We start from the raw sequence: 24,391 nt of genomic DNA, 5'->3' as shown, positions 1-24,391 counted from the left end.
TATTTTGTCTAGATTAAGTAAAATAATTAGTTCTTGAAAATTGACAACAGTCCCTGTGGATCGATACTTGGACTCTCTGTCCACTTTACTATTACTTGACCTGTTGCGCTTGCCAGTAGATTTTTATCAAACCAATTTAGCCGGTCAAACACGCAATTGATTATAATCTGACCTCAGATCAATCTTGGAATACACAGAGGTACCCTGAATTTGGTCGAACAAATCATCAATCCGTGGCAAAGGATACTTATTCTTTACTGTTGCTCGATTCAATTGTCTGTAATCGATATAGAGACGCATAGAACCATCTTTCTTCTTAACCAAATATTAAAGCATGCAAATCAACTTAAAAGCAAAAATTAGAAAATCCAGCGGAAACTTAATTAAAACAACTAAAACCACCAGCGGAAATACAACCGGTCTAAATTATAAATATTGAAAATTGTTATACAACTCAATCGAAACATAGTACTAAATTCTATAATAAAAAACCTGGTACAGTACAATCCACCTTGCTGAAGCTCAACGACCACTATCACCGGGTTCATCCAGCTTAAGTACTACGCCGCGGAATGGGGTGTCCAGAACAAAACCGAGTATGTGAGCATAACAAGCTTAATATGAAAATATGAGTATACAAGTGCTATGAGTAAAAATGCAAGTGAAGAGTACCCAAAACCTATATAGAACACTTCTCAGTCAAAGGCGTCATGGTATGTAGTACGTTGGGCCGTCGCATCAGAAGGTGGCTCCCACACCATAAAGCGTGTACATATCTGGATCCAAAACCGTGGCATCCATCTACAAATATAACGGGACTGAACAACCTCTCTACTGGTTATGACAATAATAAAGGCTCAACTTGTAATGCATGAAGCATAGTATCTGTGACATAATCCATGCACATATACAAAATGCCACATAAAACATGCAAACATAGGACAACATACTCAACCAGGGTTTCTCGGATAGTATATCTGTACCTCAAATTAAGCAATCTAGCGGTACAAGTCCTCTAGTCCAAGCTATACAGAAAATCATTGTATCACTATTTATCCTCTAAAAATCTTAACTAGACTAATAGATACTCACTTAAGCTAATCTGAGTCTAGTAGTATACCTGCATCCGTCGTTAGCCCACTCATGACGATAGTCCCAAAACATGGGCACAACTCGAGCAGCGCTCCGTCGTCCTTTGGCCCCCGTGTAGGATGCCTAAAAGACCCTAAAATCTAGTAGAAAACGAGAGAGGAAAGTGGAAATGAGCATTTGAAATGGCAGCTCTCGGCCCCTATTTATAGGCATAATTCGGAGGATCCGATCTCAGAGATCGGATAGTCCAATCCCTTCCAATCAACCCCCTTCGAACACCTGTTCTGCCAGCTGCCAACAGCTGATCGGAACGTTCGATACCTCCTTCGGATTGTCCGATCACCTAGTCTAGTCAAACCACAGCCCATACTCCTTATCCAAACGCGATCGGATCGTCCTATCACATCTTCAGATATTCCGATCTCACCGGAGCCACCGATCCCTTTGCTTAACTCAGTTCGGATCGTCCAAACTCTTGAACACCTGGAACTTCTCTGAACTATTTTCGAACGTTTTGAATCCAATTTTCCACTTCTTTAACTCATTAAAGAACCCTTTAATTATGTTTTTGAAAATGAATTAGTTAAATTAGTAGTCGAGCTACAAGAAAAATAGTGACCAAAGGGGTATTTCTGTTTTGGTACTATTCGCTCTTGGCACCTATATATATAGTCTGAGCATGACATTCTTTGTTGACCTAGAAATCCAGTACACATCATATGCATGTACATATAGGTTTTTAAAATCATAATTGTAGTAACCCGTATCCAGAATTAACGATTTACAAGTAATTAATAATAAGATCATGTTTAGATGTAATAAAATGTGATTAAGGGAGTCCCAGATGGATTAACAGAGTTCGGAAATGGATTCAGAACGCTCGATAATGGTAAGAGGGTCGTCGGGTTTGGAGGCTCCGTTGGTGAGTTCGGACGGTCCGAAGTCAGGGTTCGGACGATCTGAAGAGTGGTTCGGACGCTCCGAACGTTCTGCCGACAGTCATCATGGATGACGTCATTATGCTGACATAAGAAATGACATAATATTGGGTTCAGATGATCCGAAGTCCAGTTCGGATGATCCGAACGTGTTTGGAGGCTCCGAAGTCCAGTTCGGACGATTCGAACTCCGTCTATAATTAGGGGGTGCCGAGATCACATTTGAGTGCACCAATTCCTCTCTTCTCTCTCGATTCCTTAGCCTTACAGCTCAGATCTAGGGAATTCTAGGCATCCCGTTGGGAATCCGGAAGTGGCATAGCAGTCCAGGCTTTGTAGCAAAGCTGTGGCCTAGTTTTGAGGCATTCGACAACAAATGGCTAACGATGGACGAAGGTATAGCTTTTGCTTCCTAAAAATATTTAGGAGTATGTTTTAGCTTAGTTAAGGCTTTTAGAGCGCTATAATTATGGTAGTATCATTTGGCAGTGTAGTGCGGATTGTAGGCGTGGACCTAGAGCTGATAGCACTTTCCTAGTATTTGAGGTACGAAAGTACTGTTCGAGATATCCTGACTGAGTATGCATGTATTATGTGACTTCATGATTTATATGCCATTGATTTATGTTGCATTCATGTGCATATTGAGCTATCTCATTCGAGATGTCTGTTAGTAGGGTTTTTCCCTATCCTGTTCGTGGATGGACTTCCATCAATTTGGGTCTGGAATATTCACTGGTATTTTGGTATGGGAGCCACCTCCTAAAGCGACGGCAAAGCGTGCTACATACCAAGGCCCGGTCTGTCTTTGTTATCTGATCCTTGACCTCGAGTTTATAGGGAGTTCACTTTGCATGCATGTATACTCATACTCTCGTGCTGAGCATTTTATACTCACGTCTCGTACTCTATGTTTCTGGACACCCTATTCCATGGGGCAGGTTTGTGATTGGACGAGGCGGGTGGATCCAAGAGGGGCTAGGCAGTGGTTGGCCAGCTGGAGCTTTGCCTAGGTTTTATTTTTGTTGTTATTGGATTGATACAGCTTTCGATATGGTTGTATAAATATTTGGATATTTACAGATTCTTTGCCTTGGGATTGTAGTATTTGTATTGATTCCGCAGCTTATTCTAATTTTCTGTTAATTAAGTTAATTGCATGCCTAAATTTTGTTTAGTAGGTGATCCAGGTAAGGGTCACTACATTTATGGTATCAGAGCATGCATAATATTCTTGTGATTTAGATTCTGCATAAGGTAACCGTGAGGTGCTTTTGTAGATGGCAAACTACGATGACCAGAGTAGCCATGGTAGTGGAGGTGGACGCTGGGGAGATGACAATCGTGAGCGTCGTCAGGACCGTCATCATCGTCATCGTGATGAGGAACGTTTTAGCGTTCGCCGATTCTTACAGATGGCACCGAAGCCCTTGGTTGGAGGTGAGTCTCCAGAGGATGCGGAGAACTGGTTAGACCGCATGGAGACGACTTTTCAGACTTTCCACTGCATCGAGGAGCAGAAGATGGAGACCCTTGGCTATCTTCTGGATGGGCGAGCTCGTAGGTGGTGAAGGTTTACTTCTGCACCCTTTATTACGGCGAGAGGAGTAGCCACCTGGGCCGAGTTATGCACAGCTTTTCAGAAGCTGTATTTTCCTCCTGCACTCCGTCAGTCGAAGGCAGGCGAGCTACTGAGTCTACGACAGGGAGCCATGTCTATTGACGAGTATCAGCAGAAATTCTTTGATCTGCTATCCTATTGCCCCGAGATTGCTGACAGCTCTGGGATGAAGTATAATATGTTCCTTCAGGGCCTTAACCCTGAGATCCACGAGCATGTGGCGGTCGGCGATGGCATGTCCTACGAGGGTTTGGTGAGCCGTTGTCACCAGGCAGAGGACAGCATTCGGCGGAACAGGTCTTTCTCTCAGTTGAGGCATGCAAGTTCTTTGGGTCCCCATTCCCAATCTTTCAAGAAGTCTGGATCTACTTCTTCCTCTGGTTCTGGAGGTGTTGTTTGCTTTGGGAGGAAGGACAAGTGCGACCATTGCGGGAAGAACCATCAGTCAGACAAGTGCCATAGAGCTTCTGGAGCTTGTTTCCGATGTGCAGATGTTGGTCATATCCGGAGGGATTTTCCACTATCTGGGGGAGGCGGTTCTGGTTCATGATCAGGTTCTCAGGCCACCGTTCAGTAGAGGTCGCAGGGACAGTCTGCTGGGAGTTCTCATTTGAGGCAGCGGGCTTCTGGTCAGGTGTTTGCCTTGAGGCATGATCAGGCTGTGGAGGAGAATGAGAAGGTCATTGCAGGTACATTTCTACTTTATGGTATACCTGCTATCGTACTTATTGACACTGGTGCATCTCATTCCTTCATTTCTGCACGTTTTGTTAAGAGGCATAAGTTACCATGCATTGCACTAGACGTAGTAGTTTTTGTTTCTACTCCGACGGGTCAATCTGCTTTGGCTAAGAGTCTAGTGATGGGTTGCCCTTTAGAGTTCGAAGGGAACATTCTGTTGGCGAATCTCATGATCCTTGCGATGGACGATTTCGATTGTATTCTGGGGATAGACATGCTGACTAACTATCGAGCTTCAGTGGACTGCTATCAGAGATTAGTTCGCTTTCATTCGAATGGGAGTGATAGCTGGTTTTTCTATGGTGAGGGAGCGCGACCCCCGATGCCTTTGGTATCAGCTTTGAGAGCCTGTCGAGCTCTAGAGTCTGGCGGGGAAGGCTACCTTATCTATGCAGTTGATTTGTCCGCTGAGAGTATTGGGATAGAGAGCATTCCTGTTGTGGATGAATTCCCATATGTATTTCCAGATGAGATTCCGGGTTTTCCTCCTGCTAGGGAAGTCGAGTTTGGCATAGAGTTGATGCCGGGTACTTCGCCTATTTCTCAAGCACCGTATCTTCTGGCTCCGTCAGAGATGCGTGAGTTGAAGAATCAGTTACAGGATCTTTTGGACAAGGGGTACATTCGTCCTAGTGTATCTCCTTGAGGAGCTCCGGTTCTCTTTGTAAAGAAGAAGGATGGGTCTATGCGGTTGTGCATTGACTATCGGCAGCTGAATTGAGTTACTGTGAAGAACAAGTACCCTTTGCCTCGTATTGATGACTTGTTTGATCAGCTGAAGGGTACTTCGGTTTACTCCAAGATTGATTTGAGATCTGGGTATCATCAGTTGAGAGTCTGAGATCAGGACGTAGCCAAGACTACATTCCGTACTCGCTATGGGCATTACGAGTTTCTATTGATGCCATTTGGATTGACTAATGCGCCGGCTATGTTTATGGATTTGATGAACCGTGTCTTCAGGGAGTATTTAGACAAGTTTGTCGTGGTTTTCATTGAAGACATCTTGGTGTATTCGCGTAATGCGGAGGAGCATGTTTCTCACTTGCGAGTGGTACTGCAGACTCTTCGGGACGAGCAGTTGTACGCCAAACTGAGCAAGTGTGAGTTCTGGATGGATCGAGTGGTCTTTCTTGGCCATATCATATCCACGGAGGGGATTTCTATTGATCCGAGCAAGATTGAGGCTGTGCTGAATTGGTCGCGTACAACGACAGTTGCTGAGATCCGTAGTTTTTTGGGTCTAGCAGGATATTATCGACACTTCATTCTGAACTTCTCTCAGCTAGCTTGATCGTTGGCGCAGCTTACCCGCAAGGGTGTTGATTTCGAGTGGTCCTCCGAGTGTGAGGAGAATTTCTGTGAGCTTCGACGGCGGTTGACTTCTGCACCGGTTTTGGCATTACCGTCAGGATCTGGAGGGTATGTGGTATACACTGATACTTCTCTTCAGGGGTTAGGTTGTGTCCTGACTCAGAATGGGCATGTGATTGCATACGCTTCTAGACAGCTGAAGCTTCACGAGGACAACTATCCAGTCTATAATTTGGAATTGGCAGCCATCGTGTTCGCTTTGAAGATCTGGCGTCATTATCTATATGGCAAGAAATTTGAGATCTTCACCGACCACAAGAGTCTCAAATATTTGTTCACTCAGGCGGAGTTGAACATGAGGCAGAGACGTTGGATGGACTTGCTGAAGGACTATGATTGCGAGATTAAGTACCATCCGGGAGCTGCTAATCTCATCGCTGATGCTTTGAGTCGCAAGGTGCGACTATCCGCACTGCAGACTTGTTCGATGTCTAGTGCGATCAGTGACTGTTGTACTTCGGGGTATACCTTCAAGCATAAGAAAGGTATGCAGAGTATCCAGATGTTTGCGATACTATCTGAGCCAGCTTTGTATTCTAGGATTCAGGATTCTCAGATGTCTGATTCGAAGACCCAGCGTTAAGATCGCCTAGCTAATGAGGGTAGCTCGTCTGGATTTCACTATCAGTCAGATGGTTTTCTGTGTTTGTCGGGTAGACTTGTGATTCCGCAGGATGAAGAGTTGCGAGAGGAGATCTTGTCTCAGGCACATCACACCAAGTTGAGTATTCATCCGGGAAGTAACAAGATGTACAAGGATCTACGTACTTGGTTTTGGTGGAAGGGGATGAAGAGCTGCGTGTATCAGTATGTCTCGAGATGTTTGGTGTGTCAGCAGGTCAAGGCAGAACACCGACGACCTGGAGGTTTGCTTCACAGTCTGCCTATTCCTGAGTGGAAATGGGAGTTTATCACGATGGATTTTGTGACCCATTTGACGACGTCCTCGAGGAATTGTGATGCTATCTGGGTTGTGGTGGACCGACTTACCAAGTCAGCGCATTTCATCGCCTATAGTCGTGAGTACTCTGTGGATCGCATGGCACGTCTGTATGTTCAGGTGATCGTTCGACTTCATGGAGTGCCTGTGAGCATTGTCAGCGATCGAGACCCCAGGTTCACTTCTAGGTTCTGGGAGAGTGTTCAGCGTGCGATGGGTACTTGTAGTGACCCTGCATGGAATCACCTACTAACTGGCAACTAATAGCATGCATTAATCTTAATACAGCAAAATACTTAACAGAGTAAAAACGTGCGGAAACATAATCCATAATTTACATATCAGCTTAGTAACATAATCCAAGCTTAAATCTGTAGTGATACAACCAAATCAAAATCTTAAACAATAAACATTATACAGCTATATCGAATCCTGCTATATAATAAAATCCTCAAGGCTCCTGCTCCCTAGTCCTGCCTTGAACTACCAGCTCCGTCCATCCTGCGACCTGCCCTATGGAATAGAGTGTCCAAGATAACAACTAGGACGTGAGCACTAACGCCCAGTACATAGACATGAGTAAACATATGTATATAATGCATGCAACATGATGACTGGTACAGGGTCATCTGAATATTCATGCTCAGAACTGGCGCCACATGAGTGCTGCCACCGCACGGATCAACCTCTGGGTGCAACCACACTCGTCTAGTACACTAGAGTAGACAGACATAAATGCCCCCGCCGTCGCGGTACTCTCAGTGAAAGACTATCGAGTATAGAGCTGAGCGGCTCTATAATCAGGTATAACAAGGTATAGGCTCAACGTATATATGCACATGACATATGAGCATAGAAAAACGGTAAATCATACATCATGCCATATAATAATGCCAAATAAATGAAACATATAAACATGTATACTCGCTGGAAATCTCGGTCAATATGTACGTACCTCTAGGCTAGTTCAAGTATAGTAAGATCCTAGGTTCCAAGCCTTCGTCCGCAGTTAGCCCTTTGAAGTCGCTAGTTTCGGATGACTATAACCACACCTTGGTTATTCCAGAACTTCTATTATAACCGATAGGGCCCTCAAGTGTATATCTCACACTATATTACTGAAGAAAGAAACTTGGGAATTCATAATTCAAATGAAATCAGACAAGCCCTATTTATAGGCAAAATTCCCGGTCAGGATCGAAACTTCCGATTTCAGGATCGGAGCTTCCGATCCAACTCATTGCATGCATGTGTGACACGTCGGGATCGGAACTTCCGATCGGGCGATCGGAGCTTCCGATCTGCTCTACATTCAACACTTGTCAAAACTCGTGGCTGAGTCATCGGGCAACGCTGGCAGCCGGAGATCGGAACTTCCGTTCCAGGATCGGAGCTTCCGATCTCTGTGCTTCCGCTGAGCTTTCGAAGTGGCTGGGATCGGAGCTTCCGATCTGGGTTCGGAGCTTCCAATCCGGCCCAAAGCCCATATTCTCTTTCGAAGTTCAATAACACTCTGAAATTGGTTAATTACTAACCCTTAATTATGTTTAACATGTCATTATCTTAAAATGAAATCTGGGTTACTACATTCTCCCCACCTTTAGATATTTCGTCCGCGAAATAACATCTAAAGACAAATCAAGATAACAATATGAAACATCAAACCATGTTTTATTACAACAACTGTAATTACATCTTACATGGTAAATCAAAAGTATAAAGCAAACAACTCAGGATATTTCGCTTGCATACGACTCTCAGTTTCCCAAGTTGCTTCTTCAACGCCTCGGCGCTGCCATTTTACCATCACAAGTGGTATAGTCTTGTTCCGAAGAACTTTCTCCTTCCTGTCTAGGATACAGATTGGTCATTCAACAAAAAACAGATCTGGCTCTAGCTGAATATCAGTAGACTGAATCACATGAGATTCATGAGCTATATACTGTTGAAGTAACGACACAGGAAAAACGTTATGTATACTGGAAAGATCTGGCGGTAACGCCAGACGATATGCAACATCTCCGATCTTCTCTAGTATCTGGAAAGGTCCAATAAAATGAGGAGATAACTTGCCTTTCACACCGAATCTCATCACCTTTCTGAAAGGTGATACTCGAAGAAACACATATTCACCAGGCTCAAACTGAAGTGGCCTGCGGCAAATATTAGCATAACTGGCTTGTCTATCTTGAGCAACTTTGATCCTATGCTTGATCAAATATACCTTGTCTACAATCTGCTGCACCAATTCAGGACCCTCGACTTGTCGTTCCCCGACTTCATCCCAGAATAACGGAGTACGACACCGTCGACCGTACAATGCCTCGAAAGGTGTCATATCGATACTACGATGATAACTGTTATTGTAGGCAAATTCGATCAAAGGTAACTGATCCTGCCAAGATAAGCCAAAATCCATGACAGAAGAACATAGCATATCCTCCAATGTACGAATCGTCCGTTCTGACTGCCCGTCAGTCTCTGGATGATATGCAGTGCTCAAACTCAGAGTGGTACCCAACGCCTCCTGAAAACTACCCCAAAAACGTGAGGTAAATCGTGGGTCTCTATCACTGACTATGCTCACTGGAATCCCATGTAATCGCACTATCTCCTGGATGTATAAACGTTCCATGCGATCATAAGAATACTCTCGGTTATAAGGAATAAAGTGTGCTGATTTTGTCAAACGGTCAACAACGACCCAGATAGTATCACACTGTCGTGAAGTCATAGGTAAGTGGGTAACAAAGTCCATAGTCACGTGCTCCCACTTCTATTCCTGAATCTCAAGATTTTGCAGTAATCCACCTGGTCGTCGATGTTCAGACTTGACCTGTTGACAAACAAAACATCTCGAAACAAATTGATACACACTCCTCTTCATCCATTTCCACCAGAATCTAGTTCGCAAGTCCTTATACATTTTCATGCTACCAGGATGAACTGATAATCGACTCCTGTGAGCTTGAGAAAGAATATTATTCCTGAGCTCCGCATCATTAGGTACAACCACTCGATTAGATAAACACAATAAACCATCTGCCTGAAAATGGAATCCAGATGTATTATCTCCATTGGCTAGACGTGCCAAACGCTGAGTCTTAACATCAGATATCTGAGCATCTCTGATTCGAGAATACAATGTTGGCTCAGATAGAATAGTATACAAACGAATCCCATTCCTCCCTTTCTTGTGCTTGAGCGTAAAACTCAATGAACAACACTCTTGAATCATATGAGATATTTCATTAGTCTGAAGTGCAGAAAGTCTCACCTGCCGACTCAAGGCATCAGCAGTAAGATTAACAGAACCTGGATGATATTTGATTTCACAATCATAATCCTTCAGAAGATCCATCCAGCGTCTCTGTCGCATATTCAACTCCGCCTGAGTGAATAAATACTTCAAACTCTTGTGATCCATGAATATCTCAAATTTCTCGCCATAAAGATAATGCCTCCAAATCTTGAGCGCAAATACAATGGCGGCTAACTCGAGATCATGTACTGGATAATTATTCTCATGTGTCTTCAACTGTCGAGAAGCATAGGCAATAACATGTCCATGCTGTGTCTGAACACATCCTAACCCCTGACCAGAGGCATCAGTATAGACAACATAACCTCCTGATCCAGAAGGTAGAGCTAGCACAGGTGCAGTAGTAAGACGTCCACGCAGCTCGTGAAATGACTCCTCACAATCCGAGGACCATATGAAGGAAACATATTTCCATGTAAGCTGTGTCAAAGGTCTTGCCAACTGTGTAAAATTCTCGATGAACAGACGGTAATAACCCGCTAGACCCAAGAAACTATGAATCTCAGCAACCGTCGTCGGACGAGACCAGTTCAGCACTGCCTCTATCTTACTAGGATCAACAGATATCCCTTCATTAGAAATCACATGACCGAGAAACACTACCCGATCAAGCCAGAATTCACACTTGCTCAATTTCGCATACAACTGATTATCTCGTAACGTCTGTAAAACAATCCTTAGATGATGTGCATGCTCATCCTTTTCATGAGAATAGACAAGAATATCATCAATGAAGACGATGAAAAATCTATCCAGATACTCTCGAAATATCTGATTCATCAGATTCATAAAGACTGCCGGTGTATTCGTCAAACCGAATGGCATCACCAGAAATTCATAATGTCCGTATCTGGTCCTAAAAGCAGTCGTAGATATATCTGAGTCTCGTACCCACATCTGATGGTATCCAGATCTCAGATCTATCTTGGAGTAAACAGAAGTACCCTGTAGTTGATCGAATAGATTATCAATCCGCGGCAAAGGATACTTATTCTTGATGGTGACACGATTCAACTGCCTGTAATCAATACATAATCGCATCGATCCATCTTTCTTCTTGACAAATAAAACAGGTGCTCCCCACGGAGAAACACTTGAACGAATATATCCCTTATCAAGCAGATCCTGTAACTGCTGTTTCAATTCCCTCATCTCTGAAGGTGCTAGACGATAAGGTGCTCGGGATATAGGCGTAGTTCCTGGTACTAAATCAATACCAAATTCAACCTCTCGCACCGGAGGAAAACCAGGAATTTCATCAGGGAATATATCAGGAAACTTGCTGACAATCGATAACTGATCAATACCAGTACTACTCGTGGACATATCAACTGCATAGATGAGGTAGCCCTCCCCACCTGACTCCAAGACATGACATGCCTTCAGAGCCGAAACAAGTGGCATCGGAGGTCGCGCACCCTCACCATAAAAATACCAGCTATCACCCTCAACCGGATGAAACTGTACCAGACGCTGATAACAATCCACAGTAGCGTGATACAAAGTCAGCATATCTATTCCCAAGATACAGTCAAAATCTGTCATCGCTAATATCATCAAATTAGCCGATAACACATTACCCTCAAACTCCAGAAGACAACCCATCACTAGACGCTTAGTTATTATCTCTTCCTCCAACGGAGTAGATACAACTAAATCCATATCTAATGATACATAAGGTAATCTATGTCTCTTAACAAAGCGACTCGAAATAAAGGAATGCGATGCTCCAGTATCAATTAATACAAGTGCAGGAATACCACATAACAGAAAGGTACCTGCCAACATGCGATCGCTTCCCTCTGTAGCCTGCTCCTGAGACAAAGAAAACACCTGTCCTTGATACTGGGGACGATAACCAGAAGAACTCTGTGGTGCTGGCTGCTGACGTGGAACAATAGAAGCCTGAGATCCCACCTGTGATCCCGATCCACTAGCAGAACCCATGCGCTGAGGACAATCTCTCCGCAGATGTCCCTGCTACCCACAAATATAACAAGCACCAGTAGCTCTCCGACATGAAGCTGCAGGATGCTTCCCTCCACAATGACTACAAAACTCCTCCTTCTTCTTCTTCTTCCCAAAACGGAACATACCTCGTTAACCACGAGATCCAGATGAAGTAGTAGGAGTAGAAGAAGATGTAGGTCCAGATTGCACAACAGATTGAGCTCGAGGCTCAAAAGATCCACTAGGCTCTCCTGTCATCATCAACTGTGCCCGCCTGTTGCTAGTCTCTACAAGACGGCAATGGTTCACCAAAGTCTCAAAAGATACCGGGTCATCACAGACGACAACCTGAGAGTAAATATCTTGGTTCAAACCTTGTAGAAAGATATCATACTTCGATGCATCACTCTCATTGATATGAGGACTGAAAGGTAGAAGATCAAGAAATCGTTGCTGATATTGATCAATAGTCATTGATCCTTGCCTCAGAGTAAGCAACTCCATCGATCGTGCTTGGCGAACAGCTGGAGGAAAATACAATTTCTGGAACTGCTCATAGAAATCTCCCCAAGTCACCTGTCCTCTCTCAGTACGTGCCTGAGCAGCTTTGGCATCCCACCAAAAACGTGCTCGATCCTCTAGAACGAATTCTAGAACTTCCAATTTTTGATCCTCAGTACAGTCGAAAGCACGAAAAGTACTCTTGAGTTTAGACATCCAACTTCTTGCTTGTTCAGGATTCTCGCCTCCCACCAAAGGTTTCGGTCCTACTTACATGAATTTATTGATAGAGTAACGACGTCTACCCTCATGATGACGATGTTGATCATCATAATGGTGGTGATGACGATGATGATGACCACCTCTCTGACCAACACTACCGTGACTCTCGTCAGCCATATCTTGAAAAGAATTGCACATTAAAATCCCAAATGCGCAAGAATTACTCAAATCTAGACTAGATCCCAAGTACTAATCCCAAAATCTAAGCATGCTCTGATACCCAAAATGTAGTGATCCTGCATGGAATCACCTACTAACTGGCAACTAATAGCATGCATTAATCTTAATACAGCAAAATACTTAACAGAGTAAAAACGTGCGGAAACATAATCCATAATTTACATATCAGCTTAGTAACATAATCCAAGCATAAATCTGTAGTGATACAACCAAATCGAAATCTTAAACAATAAACGTTATACAGCTATATCGAATCCTGTTGTATAATAAAATCCTCAAGGCTCCTGCTCCCTAGTCCTGCCTTGAACTACCAGCTCCGTCCATCCTGCGACCTGCCCTATGGAATAGGGTGTCCAAGATAACAACTATGACGTGAGCACTAACTCCCAGTACATAGACATGAGTAAACATATGTATATAATGCATGCAACATGATGACTGGTACAGGGTCATCTGAATAATCATGCTCAGAACCGGTGCCACATGAGTGCTGCCACCGCACGGATCAACCTTTGGGTGAAACCACACTCGTCTAGTACACTAGAGTAGACAGACATAAATTCCCCCGCCGTCGCGGTACTCTCAGTGAAAGACTATCGAGTATAGAGCTGAGCGGCTCTATAATCAGGTATAACAAGGTATAGGTTCAACGTGTATATGCACATGACATATGAGCATAGAAAAATGGTAAATCATACATCATGACATATAATAATGCCAAATAAATGCAACATATAAACATGTATACTCGCTGGCAATCTCAGTCAATGTGTACGTACCTCTAGGCTAGTTCAAGTATAGTAAGATCCTAGGTTCCAAGCCTTCGTCCGTAGTTAGCCCTTTGAAGTCGCTAGTTCCGGATGACTATAACCACACCTTGGTTATTCCAGAACTTCTATTATAACTGATAGGACCCTCAAGTGTATATCTCACACTATATTACTGAAGAAAGAAACTCGGGAATTCGTAATTCAAATGAAATCAGACAAGCCCTATTTATAGGCAAAATTCCCGGCCAGGATCGAAACTTCCGATTTCAGGATCGGAGCTTCCGATCCAGCTCATTGCATGCATGTGTGACACGTCGGGATCGGAACTTCCGATCGGGCGATCGGAGCTTCCGATCTGCTCTACATTCAACACTTGTCAAAACTCGTGGCTGAGTCATCGGGCAACGCTGGCAGCCGGAGATCGGAACTTCCATTCCAGGATCGGAGCTTCCGATCTCTGTGCTTCCACTGAGCTTCCGAAGTGGCTGGGATCGGAGCTTCCGATCTGGGTTCGGAGCTTCCGATCCGGCCCAAAGCCCATATTCTCTTTCGAAGTTCAATAACACTCCGAACTTGGTTAATTACTAACCCTTAATCATGTTTAACATATCATTATCTTAAAATGAAATCTGGGTTACTACAGTACTACTCTCGGTTTGAGTACTGCCTATCATCCGAAGACAGATGGTCAGTCAGAGCGCACTATCCGTACTTTGGAGGATATGCTTCGAGTTTTCACTATGGATTTTGGTTCAGCCTGGCAGGATCATTTGCCATTGATCGAGTTCGCGTACAACAACAACTATCATACTAGCATTGGGATGTCTCCTTTTGAGGCATTGTACGGGCGACGTTGTCGTACTCCACTCTTCTAGAAAGAAGTGGGGGAGAGACAGGCTGAGGGACCGGAGTTTATCCAGCAGGAAGTAGATATTGTTGATCAGATCAAGAAACGGATTAAGACTGCACAGGATCGTCAGGCCAGCTATGCTAACACTAAGCATAGGCCTTTGCAATTTGATGTCGGGGAGAAAGTGTTTCTGAGAGTGTCACCTTTCCGCAGGATTCTCAGATTTGGCCTTAAGGGCAATTTGTCTCCTAGATTTATCGGTCCGTTTGAGATCTTGGAGAATATTGGCGATTTGGCTTATCGTTTGGTTTTTCCACCGTATCTGTCCAGTATTCACAACGTGTTCCAAGTATCTCTGTTGCGACGGTATGTGGCAGATCCGTCTCATATTCTACAGCGGTCTGAAGTTCAAGTGGATAAGGATTTGACCTATGTTGAAAGACCTATTCGTATCCTGGATCATAAGGATAAGGTCTTGCGGAACAAGGTCATTCGTTTTGTTTTAGTACAGTGGCAACGCCGAGGCGCTGAGGAAGCTACTTGGGAGCTCGATATCAGGATGCGAAAAGACCATCCTGAGTTGTTTTGATTTAATTTTGAGTTGTAATCAGTTGTGAACTCTGTAATCGTTTAGTTGAATAAAGAATGTTTTGGATTGTTTTTTTACATTCGGTACTTAAGATCGGATTTCGAGGACGAAATATCTTAACTGGGGGAGAATGTAGTAACCCGTATCCAGAATTAACGATTTACAAGTAATTAATAATACGATCATGTTTAGATGTAATAAAACGTGATTAAGGGAGTCCCAGATGGATTAACAGAGTTCGGAAATGGATTCAGAACGCTCGATAATTGTAAGAGGGTCGTCGGGTTCGGAGGCTCCATTGGTGAGTTCGGACGGTCCGAAGTCAGGGTTCGAACGATCCAAAGAGTGGTTCGGACGCTCTGAACGTGCTGCCGACAGTCGTCATGGATGACGTCATTATACTGATGTAAGCAGTGACGTAATATTGGGTTCGGACGATCCGAACGTGTTCGGAGGCTCCAAAGTCCAGTTCTGACGATCCGAACTCCGTCTATAAATAGGGGGTGCCGAGCTCATATTTGAGTGCACCAATTCCTCTTTTCTCTCTCGATTTCTTAGCCTTCCAGCTCAGATCTAGGGAATTATAGGCGTCCCGTTGGGAATCTTGAAGTGGCATAGCAGTCCAGGCGTTGTAGCAAAGCTGTGGCCTAGTATTGAGGCATTCGACAGCAAAGGGCTAACGACGGACGAAGGTATAGCTTTTGCTTCCTAAAAATATTTAGGAGTATGTTTTAGTTTAGTTAAGGCTTTTAGAGCGCTATAATGATGGTAGTATCATTTGGCAGTGTAGCGCGGATTGTAGGCGTGGACCTAGAGCTGATAGCACTTGCCTAGTATTTGAGGTACGAAAGTACTGTTCGAGATATTCTGACTGAGTATGCATGTATTATGTGACTGCATGATTTATATGTCATTGATTTATGCTGCATTCATGTGCATATTGAGCTATATCGTTCGAGATGTCTGTTAGTAGGGTTTTTCCCTATCCTGTTCGTGGATGAACTTCCATCGATTTGGGTCCGGCATATCCACTGGTATTTTGGTATGGGAGCCACCTCCTGAAGCGACGGCACAGCATACTACATACCAAGTCCCGGTCTGTCTTTGTTATCTGATCCTTGACCTCGAGTTTATAGGGAGTTCACTTTGCATGCATGTATACTCATACTCTCGTGCTGAGCATTTTATGCTCACGTCTCGTACTTTGTGTTTCTGGACACCCTATTCCATTGGGCAGGTTTGCGATTGGATGAGGCGGGTGGATCCAAGAGGGGCTAGGCAGTGGTTGGCCAGCTGGAGCTTCGCCTAGGTTTTATTTCTGTTGTTATTGGATTGATACAACTTTCGATATGGTTTTATAAATATTTGGATATTTACAGATTCCTTGCTTTGGGATTGTGGTATTTGTATTGATTCCACAGCTTATTCTGATTTTCTGTTAATTAAGTTAATTGCATGTCTAAGTTCTGTTTAGTAGGTGATCCAGGTAAGGGTCACTACAATAATATTTACGTACTTGACGTTAGCATTCGCATCCCTACTTTTTATCTCGGACACACCATTATATGGGACATGTTTACAGGTTGACCAAGAGTTAGGTTGATGTTTGGTCGGTGACCAGGGCTTCGATGCACGGGTCATCAATGGCAGTAGATTAATTTTGTTTTTTATATTTATTTTATTCGACTGGTTTGCATAATTGTTCTTATTGGATTTTTAGTTATTTGTTCCGGTTGTATTCTTTTGTATTAGTATTTGATTAAGTTTCCACGGTTTACTTTGATTATATCTACTTATTTAAGTTAATTGCATGTTTAATTTTCTGATTAATAGGTTATTCGGGTAGGATCACGACAATATATTATATATCATGACTACTCTTTCAACATGTGTGTGTGTCCCTGTGTGTGTATCGTTCGACAGAAGATTTTGCTCCCTACCAGGGAATTGAATCTTCAAAGAAAAGCTTGTTCAACGCATGAAAATCCTAACTCTACGTATATACTTGACTGGAGCGATTTCATGTGAAAATTAATTAAGCACTTGCCTCCAATTAATCAATCATAAAAAAATTAAATTGAAAAAAAAATTAGTGGAATAACTAAAAGTAAGCTTATAAAAAAAAATTAAATAAAAGTGAAGAAAAATTAATCATCAGCACTCACAACCAATCGATTTTTCCTATGTTACACTTGAAGTGTTTCTTCTATCGTGTTGTGGTGTAATATTAGTCTTTGATCAATAACAAATTGAGATATGGGATCATAAACTAACCCCAATTAATTATCTATACTAACATTAATTAATCGATAGGTTTATGCGATTAGTACTAGGAATTAAATAACTAAGAAACATCGTTTGTTAATTATTTTTAAAATTATACTAGCCACTACTCATCAATGTATAAAAATATTAATTGAACAAGCAATAATTAGAAATGTGATAAAATCAAGAAATGAAACCTACAATGTAAGTATATGAAGTTGGTTCGGATATAAAGAGAACTCCGAAACTTCACACATAATTCATCAAATCAACTAATAAAAGCATACAAAACTAATAAGAACTAATGAAGCTAGCTAGCAAACTTGATAATACAGATTAAACCCTTGGCTAATGGATTATTAACTTAATTCTACTCCTCCTTTGGCTCCATGAGCAATATCTGAGATGGCAGCATGTCTTGCAGAAGACCATGGTCTCTTGCCAAAGAGGGGCAAAAGGGTCTTTCTTGAAGCAACGTCGACGTCGGAAGAGGAAACGAAGAAACTGTGCTAGATGTATTGAGATGATGAGTCCTAGGTGTTAAAGTTGGTGTCAAGTTATTGAAATAGGGTTGTGTTAGTTGTTGTTGCTGCTGATAGAGCTGAAATATCTGCGGCACCACGAAATGGGATGGGTTTCCGCCCATGTCTCCGAAGGCGGAGGTTTCCGGCAAGATCCCAAAGGTGCAGCCACGGGGCGTTATGGGGCAGGGATGCACGTGCGTGCCCTCATAGGTCGTGACAACAATGGATGGATCCTCGGACGATCTCTCCACCCTTTTCTTGACGCCACATGATGTGCTAGTGCAACGGTAGTAGCTCCTATACAACACAAGCACATTTGCTAGCTATTAAGGAATCCTTTGTAAAACGTACAATCAAAACCATCCGAAAATAAATTAGTCGAATATCCATTTCTAGCGATCGAAGAATTGATATATATATATATATATATGAAAAGTTCAAAAAGATCACACAATAATGATTTCTTGTGAATATACCTCGGAAATGGGCTGTTTTTGACAGCTTTTTGGCCGTACTTTCTCCATCGATACCCATCATCCAAGTGATCGATCTCACTCTTTGTCATGAAAGCAAATCTCGGTTCTCTTTGCCTTTTTTGGTTCTTCTTTTTGGGTTTCAACCTATTCATGTTACAAACGAACAAAAATAACTTAATCATACAAATTGGACAAAAAGAATAAAAAGAAAACCCCCAACATCTGCGCCCATCTCTTAGCTACCTTTCATACCATGTACATATAAATATTAAGAAACCAACCATCTTTAATTTTTATTAGATTCAAAAAAATTAACAATTATATATATATATAGATAATAGCTTACTGTTCATCGTTAGCTTTATCCTCTTCCTCCTCCTCCTCTTCTTCTTCTTCTTCTTCCACGGTCGTCTCAGCCTTCTTGGAATCATCATTTACAGCGGCCGCCTCAGTCGAAGACGAAGATATGGAAGAAGAGTTGGGCGTAGCCGGAGCGTCAACGACCTCCGAATTTCCGGGCGGCGGCGGAGGTGGGGCTGTGATGCTCTGAAGCAAATCATCGAATATAGAAGAAGGGTTGCTGAAATCTTGGAAAGAATTCAGCATATCTATAAAGCCCAAGGAGTTCTTGTGATGAAAGAGTGGAGATTCTTGGCAGGACAAGTCGAACAAGGTGGTGTCTGGAAACATGATCATGTGATCCAACAACAATGCTGGGTTTTGAAGCGAATTCTGCTGTGTGACTATTCCGGCAGACTCGCCTTTCTTCTCTTCCATTGATATTGTATATATGTTTTTCTTTTTGTATTAAAAGCATAGATTCTTCATTTGTTGGAGATGAGAGAGAGAGAGAAAGATTTGTTTGGGTTATTGGGATTTTCAGGTGTGAAGGAAGACTTTGTAAAGGTGCCCTTTTTAATTTGAAGGGGTGGGCTTTGGTATACGATTACAATTTGGTGGCCCCCACTAGTTTTTCCTTCTATCTTTCTTCTTTTTTTTAAATTTTAAATAAATAAAATATTTTGAATTTTTAAAATATACTTGTTCAAACGATTTTTGCGATTTCTAATTTCCTTACCACGATTATACAGAAGTTCAAAAAAAAATGTGGTGACACATGTCCATCCAGAAGTTTAGCAGCATTTATACTTTCTATACTATGTTATCAAAAAATTATAAAAACTGATATTTGTTGATGTTGTTTATGATCACTAAATTATAATAATACAATGTGAAGGAAGGATTACCATTTTTCTTTGTTATATATAATTGAAAAGTTGATGACATAAAATTCATGATTCTATAATAAGAAACATTAAATTTACATTTTTTAAAAAAATTAAAAATTTAGGACATTAATTTTGGATGCTTTGTGAATTGTGATATTGTCGCTTATATCGTGTGAAGAAAGACACTTGTGTACTCCAAGACGCGTGATAGTGTGTATGGGGCAAGCCATTCTCTCTTAAACAATAATATATATATTTATATATATTAAATTTAGGATGGAAATAATTTATCTTAAATATAAATATTATTATGGCCTTAATATAAATCACGCTTTCCATTTTATTATCTCAAATATATTGAATTGTAATATATTTATTAATATTTTTTCTATTCTTTTATTAATATAATCCTATTAAATACATCTTCATTCAACAAACTATTTTTTGCATTATATAAATAAAAATAAAATAAAAAATTTGTATATAATTTATTTTTCAGTTATTTTCTTAACCTGTGTGAAAAACAAAGTATACAATGAAAAAGTTAGAATACATTTCTTTTTTATTTTTCTCAAATATATAGTTCAATTTCCAAATTTAATATTATCATATCTATTCTTTTACCAACGTACTATGTTTAAATAAATTAGCTACTACCAATATTTTTTTATCATAAAAATTCATTAAACAAAGATAAAATTGAATTTTTTTTCTTAAACTTAATTTTCAATAATTTTTTTATTTTACATAAACCTAAAATATATATATATAATGAAGGTAATAATTATTATAATATATTTTATTACATAAACACTGATAATGTGGACAGTCTAAGCGGGGGAAGTCGACCGGGAAATACCGGTGGACAGTTGGTACGGAAAGATAAACGATGCCGTAGATGGGGGGCTGATGCCCGATTGGCATTTAATGCAAAGGCACCGACTCCCCGGCCTGCTCCGGAAAATTGTCGCGTTTTCACACGCGGTGTTTGACCGGCAACCGGATGAATGTGAATGCGGCTGAGGGCTTTGGCGCAGGAATCCTTGGATTTTTTTTTCAGCTTTACCGCTTTTCTTTTATTTTTATCTTTTTCTAAACTTAAAAAAAAAAAAAAAAAAAAACCTGTACTTTAACGGAAATTTTATGAATACACGTGGGTGGAAAAGGGATTTCCTTCTAATCAAATATTTTTTCCTCATTTTCCTAAAATTTGTCTAACTTTTGCCACTGGAATTTGATTATTCAAATAGTTTGCTTCTTCAAGAGTAATATAAAGATTCACAAACCTATGATGAGATTCCTGCAAATGTCAATTTTTTGATATGGATATTCATCTTATTCAATTCGTGAAAAATATTATTTTTAATTTCAAAATTATTAATTTTTACTAAAAATATGGATTGGATGGATCTTTTTCACAAATATATGCGTGAAACCTTTACAAAAAAACTAATTCATCATAAACATTTCACAAAAACTCATGTGAGGTGGTCTCAAATGTCAATTTTGTGAGAAGGATATCCTATTTGGATCACCTATGAAAAAATTATAACTTTTTATTCCTAAAGTATTATTTTGTATTGTAAAGATGGACATGATTGACTCATCCCACAAATAAAAATCCGTAAAAATCATCTCACAGCAGTGACTGAGCCATGTTGATGGCCACCTAGCCCGAATTTTTTTTTTTTAAAATTTTTTATATATAAATATTGAAAAATTTTGGATTTATTTGATATTAGCCCGGGTAGCTCAATTTTAAATATTAAAAGATTCCAGAGCTTAAAATTTTAGATCGGATAGACTAAAAATATAGTGATCCGGAATCACTAACTAAACAAAACTTAAGCATGCAAAATGAATAAAAAGCAAAATAATCAATTAAACCAGCGGAAAATTAAATAATTCAATTAAAACTACCGAAAAGCAAAATAAATGTCGATAAATGTTATACATGCGCCATCAAAAATTAATACTAAATTCCACTAATGAAAACCTGGTACAGTACAATCCACCTTGTAGCAGCTCAACAACCGCTATCTCCCGGTCCGTCCAACCTAAGTCATGTCCTGTAGAATAAGATGTCCAGAACCAAAAACGAGGATGTAAGGCCTAGGATTATTTAATTTTAATCCGATAATATTTAATTTGAGAATATTTAGAGTTTAGAATTAAATTTTAATATTTTTGAATTATTTAGGATTGAAATTGAATTAAATCGCTTGTTCGGGGACTGATTTGCAATTATGCCAAAGTTCAGGGACTAAATTGCAATTTGGCTTATATATATCTTCTTTCCAACTTTTTCAACCTTAGAGATCTTGCGATCCGATCGTTAGAATTTCGAATTGAATATATATGCGATCACCGCTCCGAGAGCTTCGTTCTAGTATATATTTTCTTAAGTTATATCATAGTTGAATTTTGAATATATGACGGAATTTTATTATTCTTGGATATATATGTGTATGAGCTAGTATAGATTGTGTATGCGAAGACGGATCGGAAAAAGAATGTCGTTCGGATTTCTTATGAATTTTAGAAGCAAAATTCGAACACCTCCATTTCTGAATTTCTTGCGTTGAACGTGTATATGCTGATTTATGTTTGTTTTGAGTTGGAAAAGGATTGATATGTTGTTCTATTTGAGTTTCGGTTATCGGTTTTTAGCCGTTATGCCGCTGGTTCAAGAATTGTCGAGATTTGGTATTGTTGAATGAGCTGTGTATTATATGAATTGGAGGCTGATATTCATGGTTATCAACACTATATTTCATCTTGACATTATAGTACTTCGAGCTCAGGACTTCAACATTCGAATCGACCAAGATTTAAAAGAGGTTTGAAGCCATTTTTATTTGAATATTGAGTTGAGAGTTGAGCATATTTTTATATATGTTCTTGATGTTATGTTTCAGATTTGAAGCACCTCAAGAATCAAAATAAAAGGTATAAATTGACAGCAAATTCAGATGGGATAGAACACTCAAGATAGCTATGATTCTCGAGTATTCCCTTTTGAAATCACATACGTTTTTGCTCTTGTTTGTTTATGTGCCTTTATGTGATTTAGATGATCATGGTTGCTCTTACTGATTATGTGATTTTCTGTTCAAGATGTTTTACAAATTTGTATTCTTAAATGCATCAAGATTATGTTGCATTCATCTTGAACTTTACCTTGAAAATCATAGAGGGGCGAATGGCCTAGATTGCGAAATAACGTTTGGAGAGCTATAGTTAAGTGGCATAGAATGTAGATTTACTTTCAGAGCTAGATGACTCACTATAGTTGCACCAAATTCAGGGGATTGATACTTGACGCCACCTCGATTGGGAGAGTCGGTGGTTTGGTTAAGATTTTATTCCCTGGGATCCCAAGAACTAAGATTTATTGTTATGAGATTTGATATCCTATTCCTTGAAACATGCATTGCATTCATGTTTATATTCTTGCATGTTATGTTGTTTATACTAGAATTGTATTCTCACCGGAGTTATCCGGCTATTGCTGTATTTTGTATGTGTTCATGGCAATAATAGATGGGGCAGGATCGAGTCAGAGATGACTGAGATACATCGAGAAGAAGATTAGACGTGGTGACTCGGGTTTAAGCAGATTGCATGTTGTTTAGATTTTAAAAACCTTGAGAAACATGTTTAAGAAACAAAAATTTGTTATGTTTTCAAGAATGCCAACTTTTGTAATCATGTATATGTTTAAACTTGTAGAATACTCGTTTATTCTTACGATTTCATGTATTTTAGATGATTAAATGAATACTTGAATGCATGTATATTTTGTAGAAGTTTTTTGAGGAATACATGTAATTGTTCATGCCAATTTTCAATTTTGAAATGTTCTTAATACTGATTTTTATAGCAGGGCATGGACCCTATACATGTCTCCGTGCATGGGTCCGTGTACTCTCGCATTTGAAATTTTTGAAAGAAAGGCAAGGCTCGGACCACGTGCATACATCCGTACCAGGGTCCGTGTGCTATAGAATGGAGGCAGAAACTTGGAGAATTTTAAATGCTGTGCACGGACCTGGGCACAGAAGGTGCACGGGGTCCGTTTAGAAAACAAAAACTTGGATTTTTAGTATATTGATTAGCACGGACCCAGACACGGAGTTGGCACGGGATCCTTGTACTTTGTATCCTCAGATTAGTCACTACATGTTAATGCACGGACCTGTGCACGGAGTCCGTGTATATTAAAAAAATTTGTTGTCTTGATTTTATTATCCCTCATTAAATCATGATTAATGATTAATTTGCTCTAAAATAAGATTAGCAACCTGAGGTCCCGACAACAGGTGGTATCAGAGCATAAGCTTCTATATTAAGATAGAAGTGAGTGAGTGGAGTAGATCGAGTCCTCTTGATTGAATGTTGTATATTATTATGTGCATTACATGCGAGCATGCTTTATTATTGCAAGAATTATATGATTGCATGATTATGTGCTTTCAGTGTAAATGCATGCTTTGCATGAGATATATTTCCAGAACTTGTCTTTGATCAGAATCGGTATTCTCATGCGAACCGATTAGAGAAGGATGGGAATAAAATGTTGTATATGATATTGTTTATGCACTAATCTGTTTGAAAATCAGTTATGCCTCCCCGTAAAGCACCGATCACTAGACAGACGTTAGTTGTTCCTCAGGAAGAACCAGCACCAGTACCACAGACAGTGGCAAAACCTCAGAATGCATAGGGTAGTACATCTACTGACCCG

At 40.5% G+C, this 24,391-nt stretch overlaps 1 protein-coding gene across 1 annotated transcript; it reads right to left on the bottom strand.

The window, feature by feature from the left end:
* Window positions 1-17,566: 17,566 nt before the first annotated feature.
* On the bottom strand, window positions 17,567-19,304 carry LOC140865339 (probable WRKY transcription factor 48). The gene is made up of 3 exons (XM_073269945.1): window positions 18,762-19,304; window positions 18,416-18,559; window positions 17,567-18,236 (listed from the first exon to the last, which is right to left on the bottom strand). Exons 1-3 carry the CDS (start codon window positions 19,190-19,192, stop codon window positions 17,786-17,788), a joined length of 1,026 nt encoding a protein of 341 aa, XP_073126046.1. The 5' UTR covers window positions 19,193-19,304; the 3' UTR covers window positions 17,567-17,785.
* Between the last annotated feature and the right edge of the window lie 5,087 nt (window positions 19,305-24,391).

The sequence above is a fragment of the Henckelia pumila genome, chromosome 4 (assembly GCF_033568475.1).
Source record: "Henckelia pumila isolate YLH828 chromosome 4, ASM3356847v2, whole genome shotgun sequence".
NCBI lineage: Eukaryota > Viridiplantae > Streptophyta > Magnoliopsida > Lamiales > Gesneriaceae > Henckelia > Henckelia pumila.
This window is presented reverse-complemented; position numbering and strand designations above follow the sequence as displayed.

What these genes read in the sequence shown, in the direction of transcription:
- LOC140865339 (XM_073269945.1), bottom strand. Translation starts at nt 19,192, where the DNA reads ATGGAAGAGAAGAAAGGCGAGTCTGCCGGAATAGTCACACAGCAGAAT. An exon ending in GATAAAGCTAACGATGAACA is followed by an intron (nt 18,560 to 18,761) that starts GTAAGCTATTAT and finishes TAACATGAATAG; the next exon opens with GTTGAAACCCAAAAAGAAGA. An exon ending in AAAAACAGCCCATTTCCGAG is followed by an intron (nt 18,237 to 18,415) that starts GTATATTCACAA and finishes TGTGTTGTATAG; the next exon opens with GAGCTACTACCGTTGCACTA.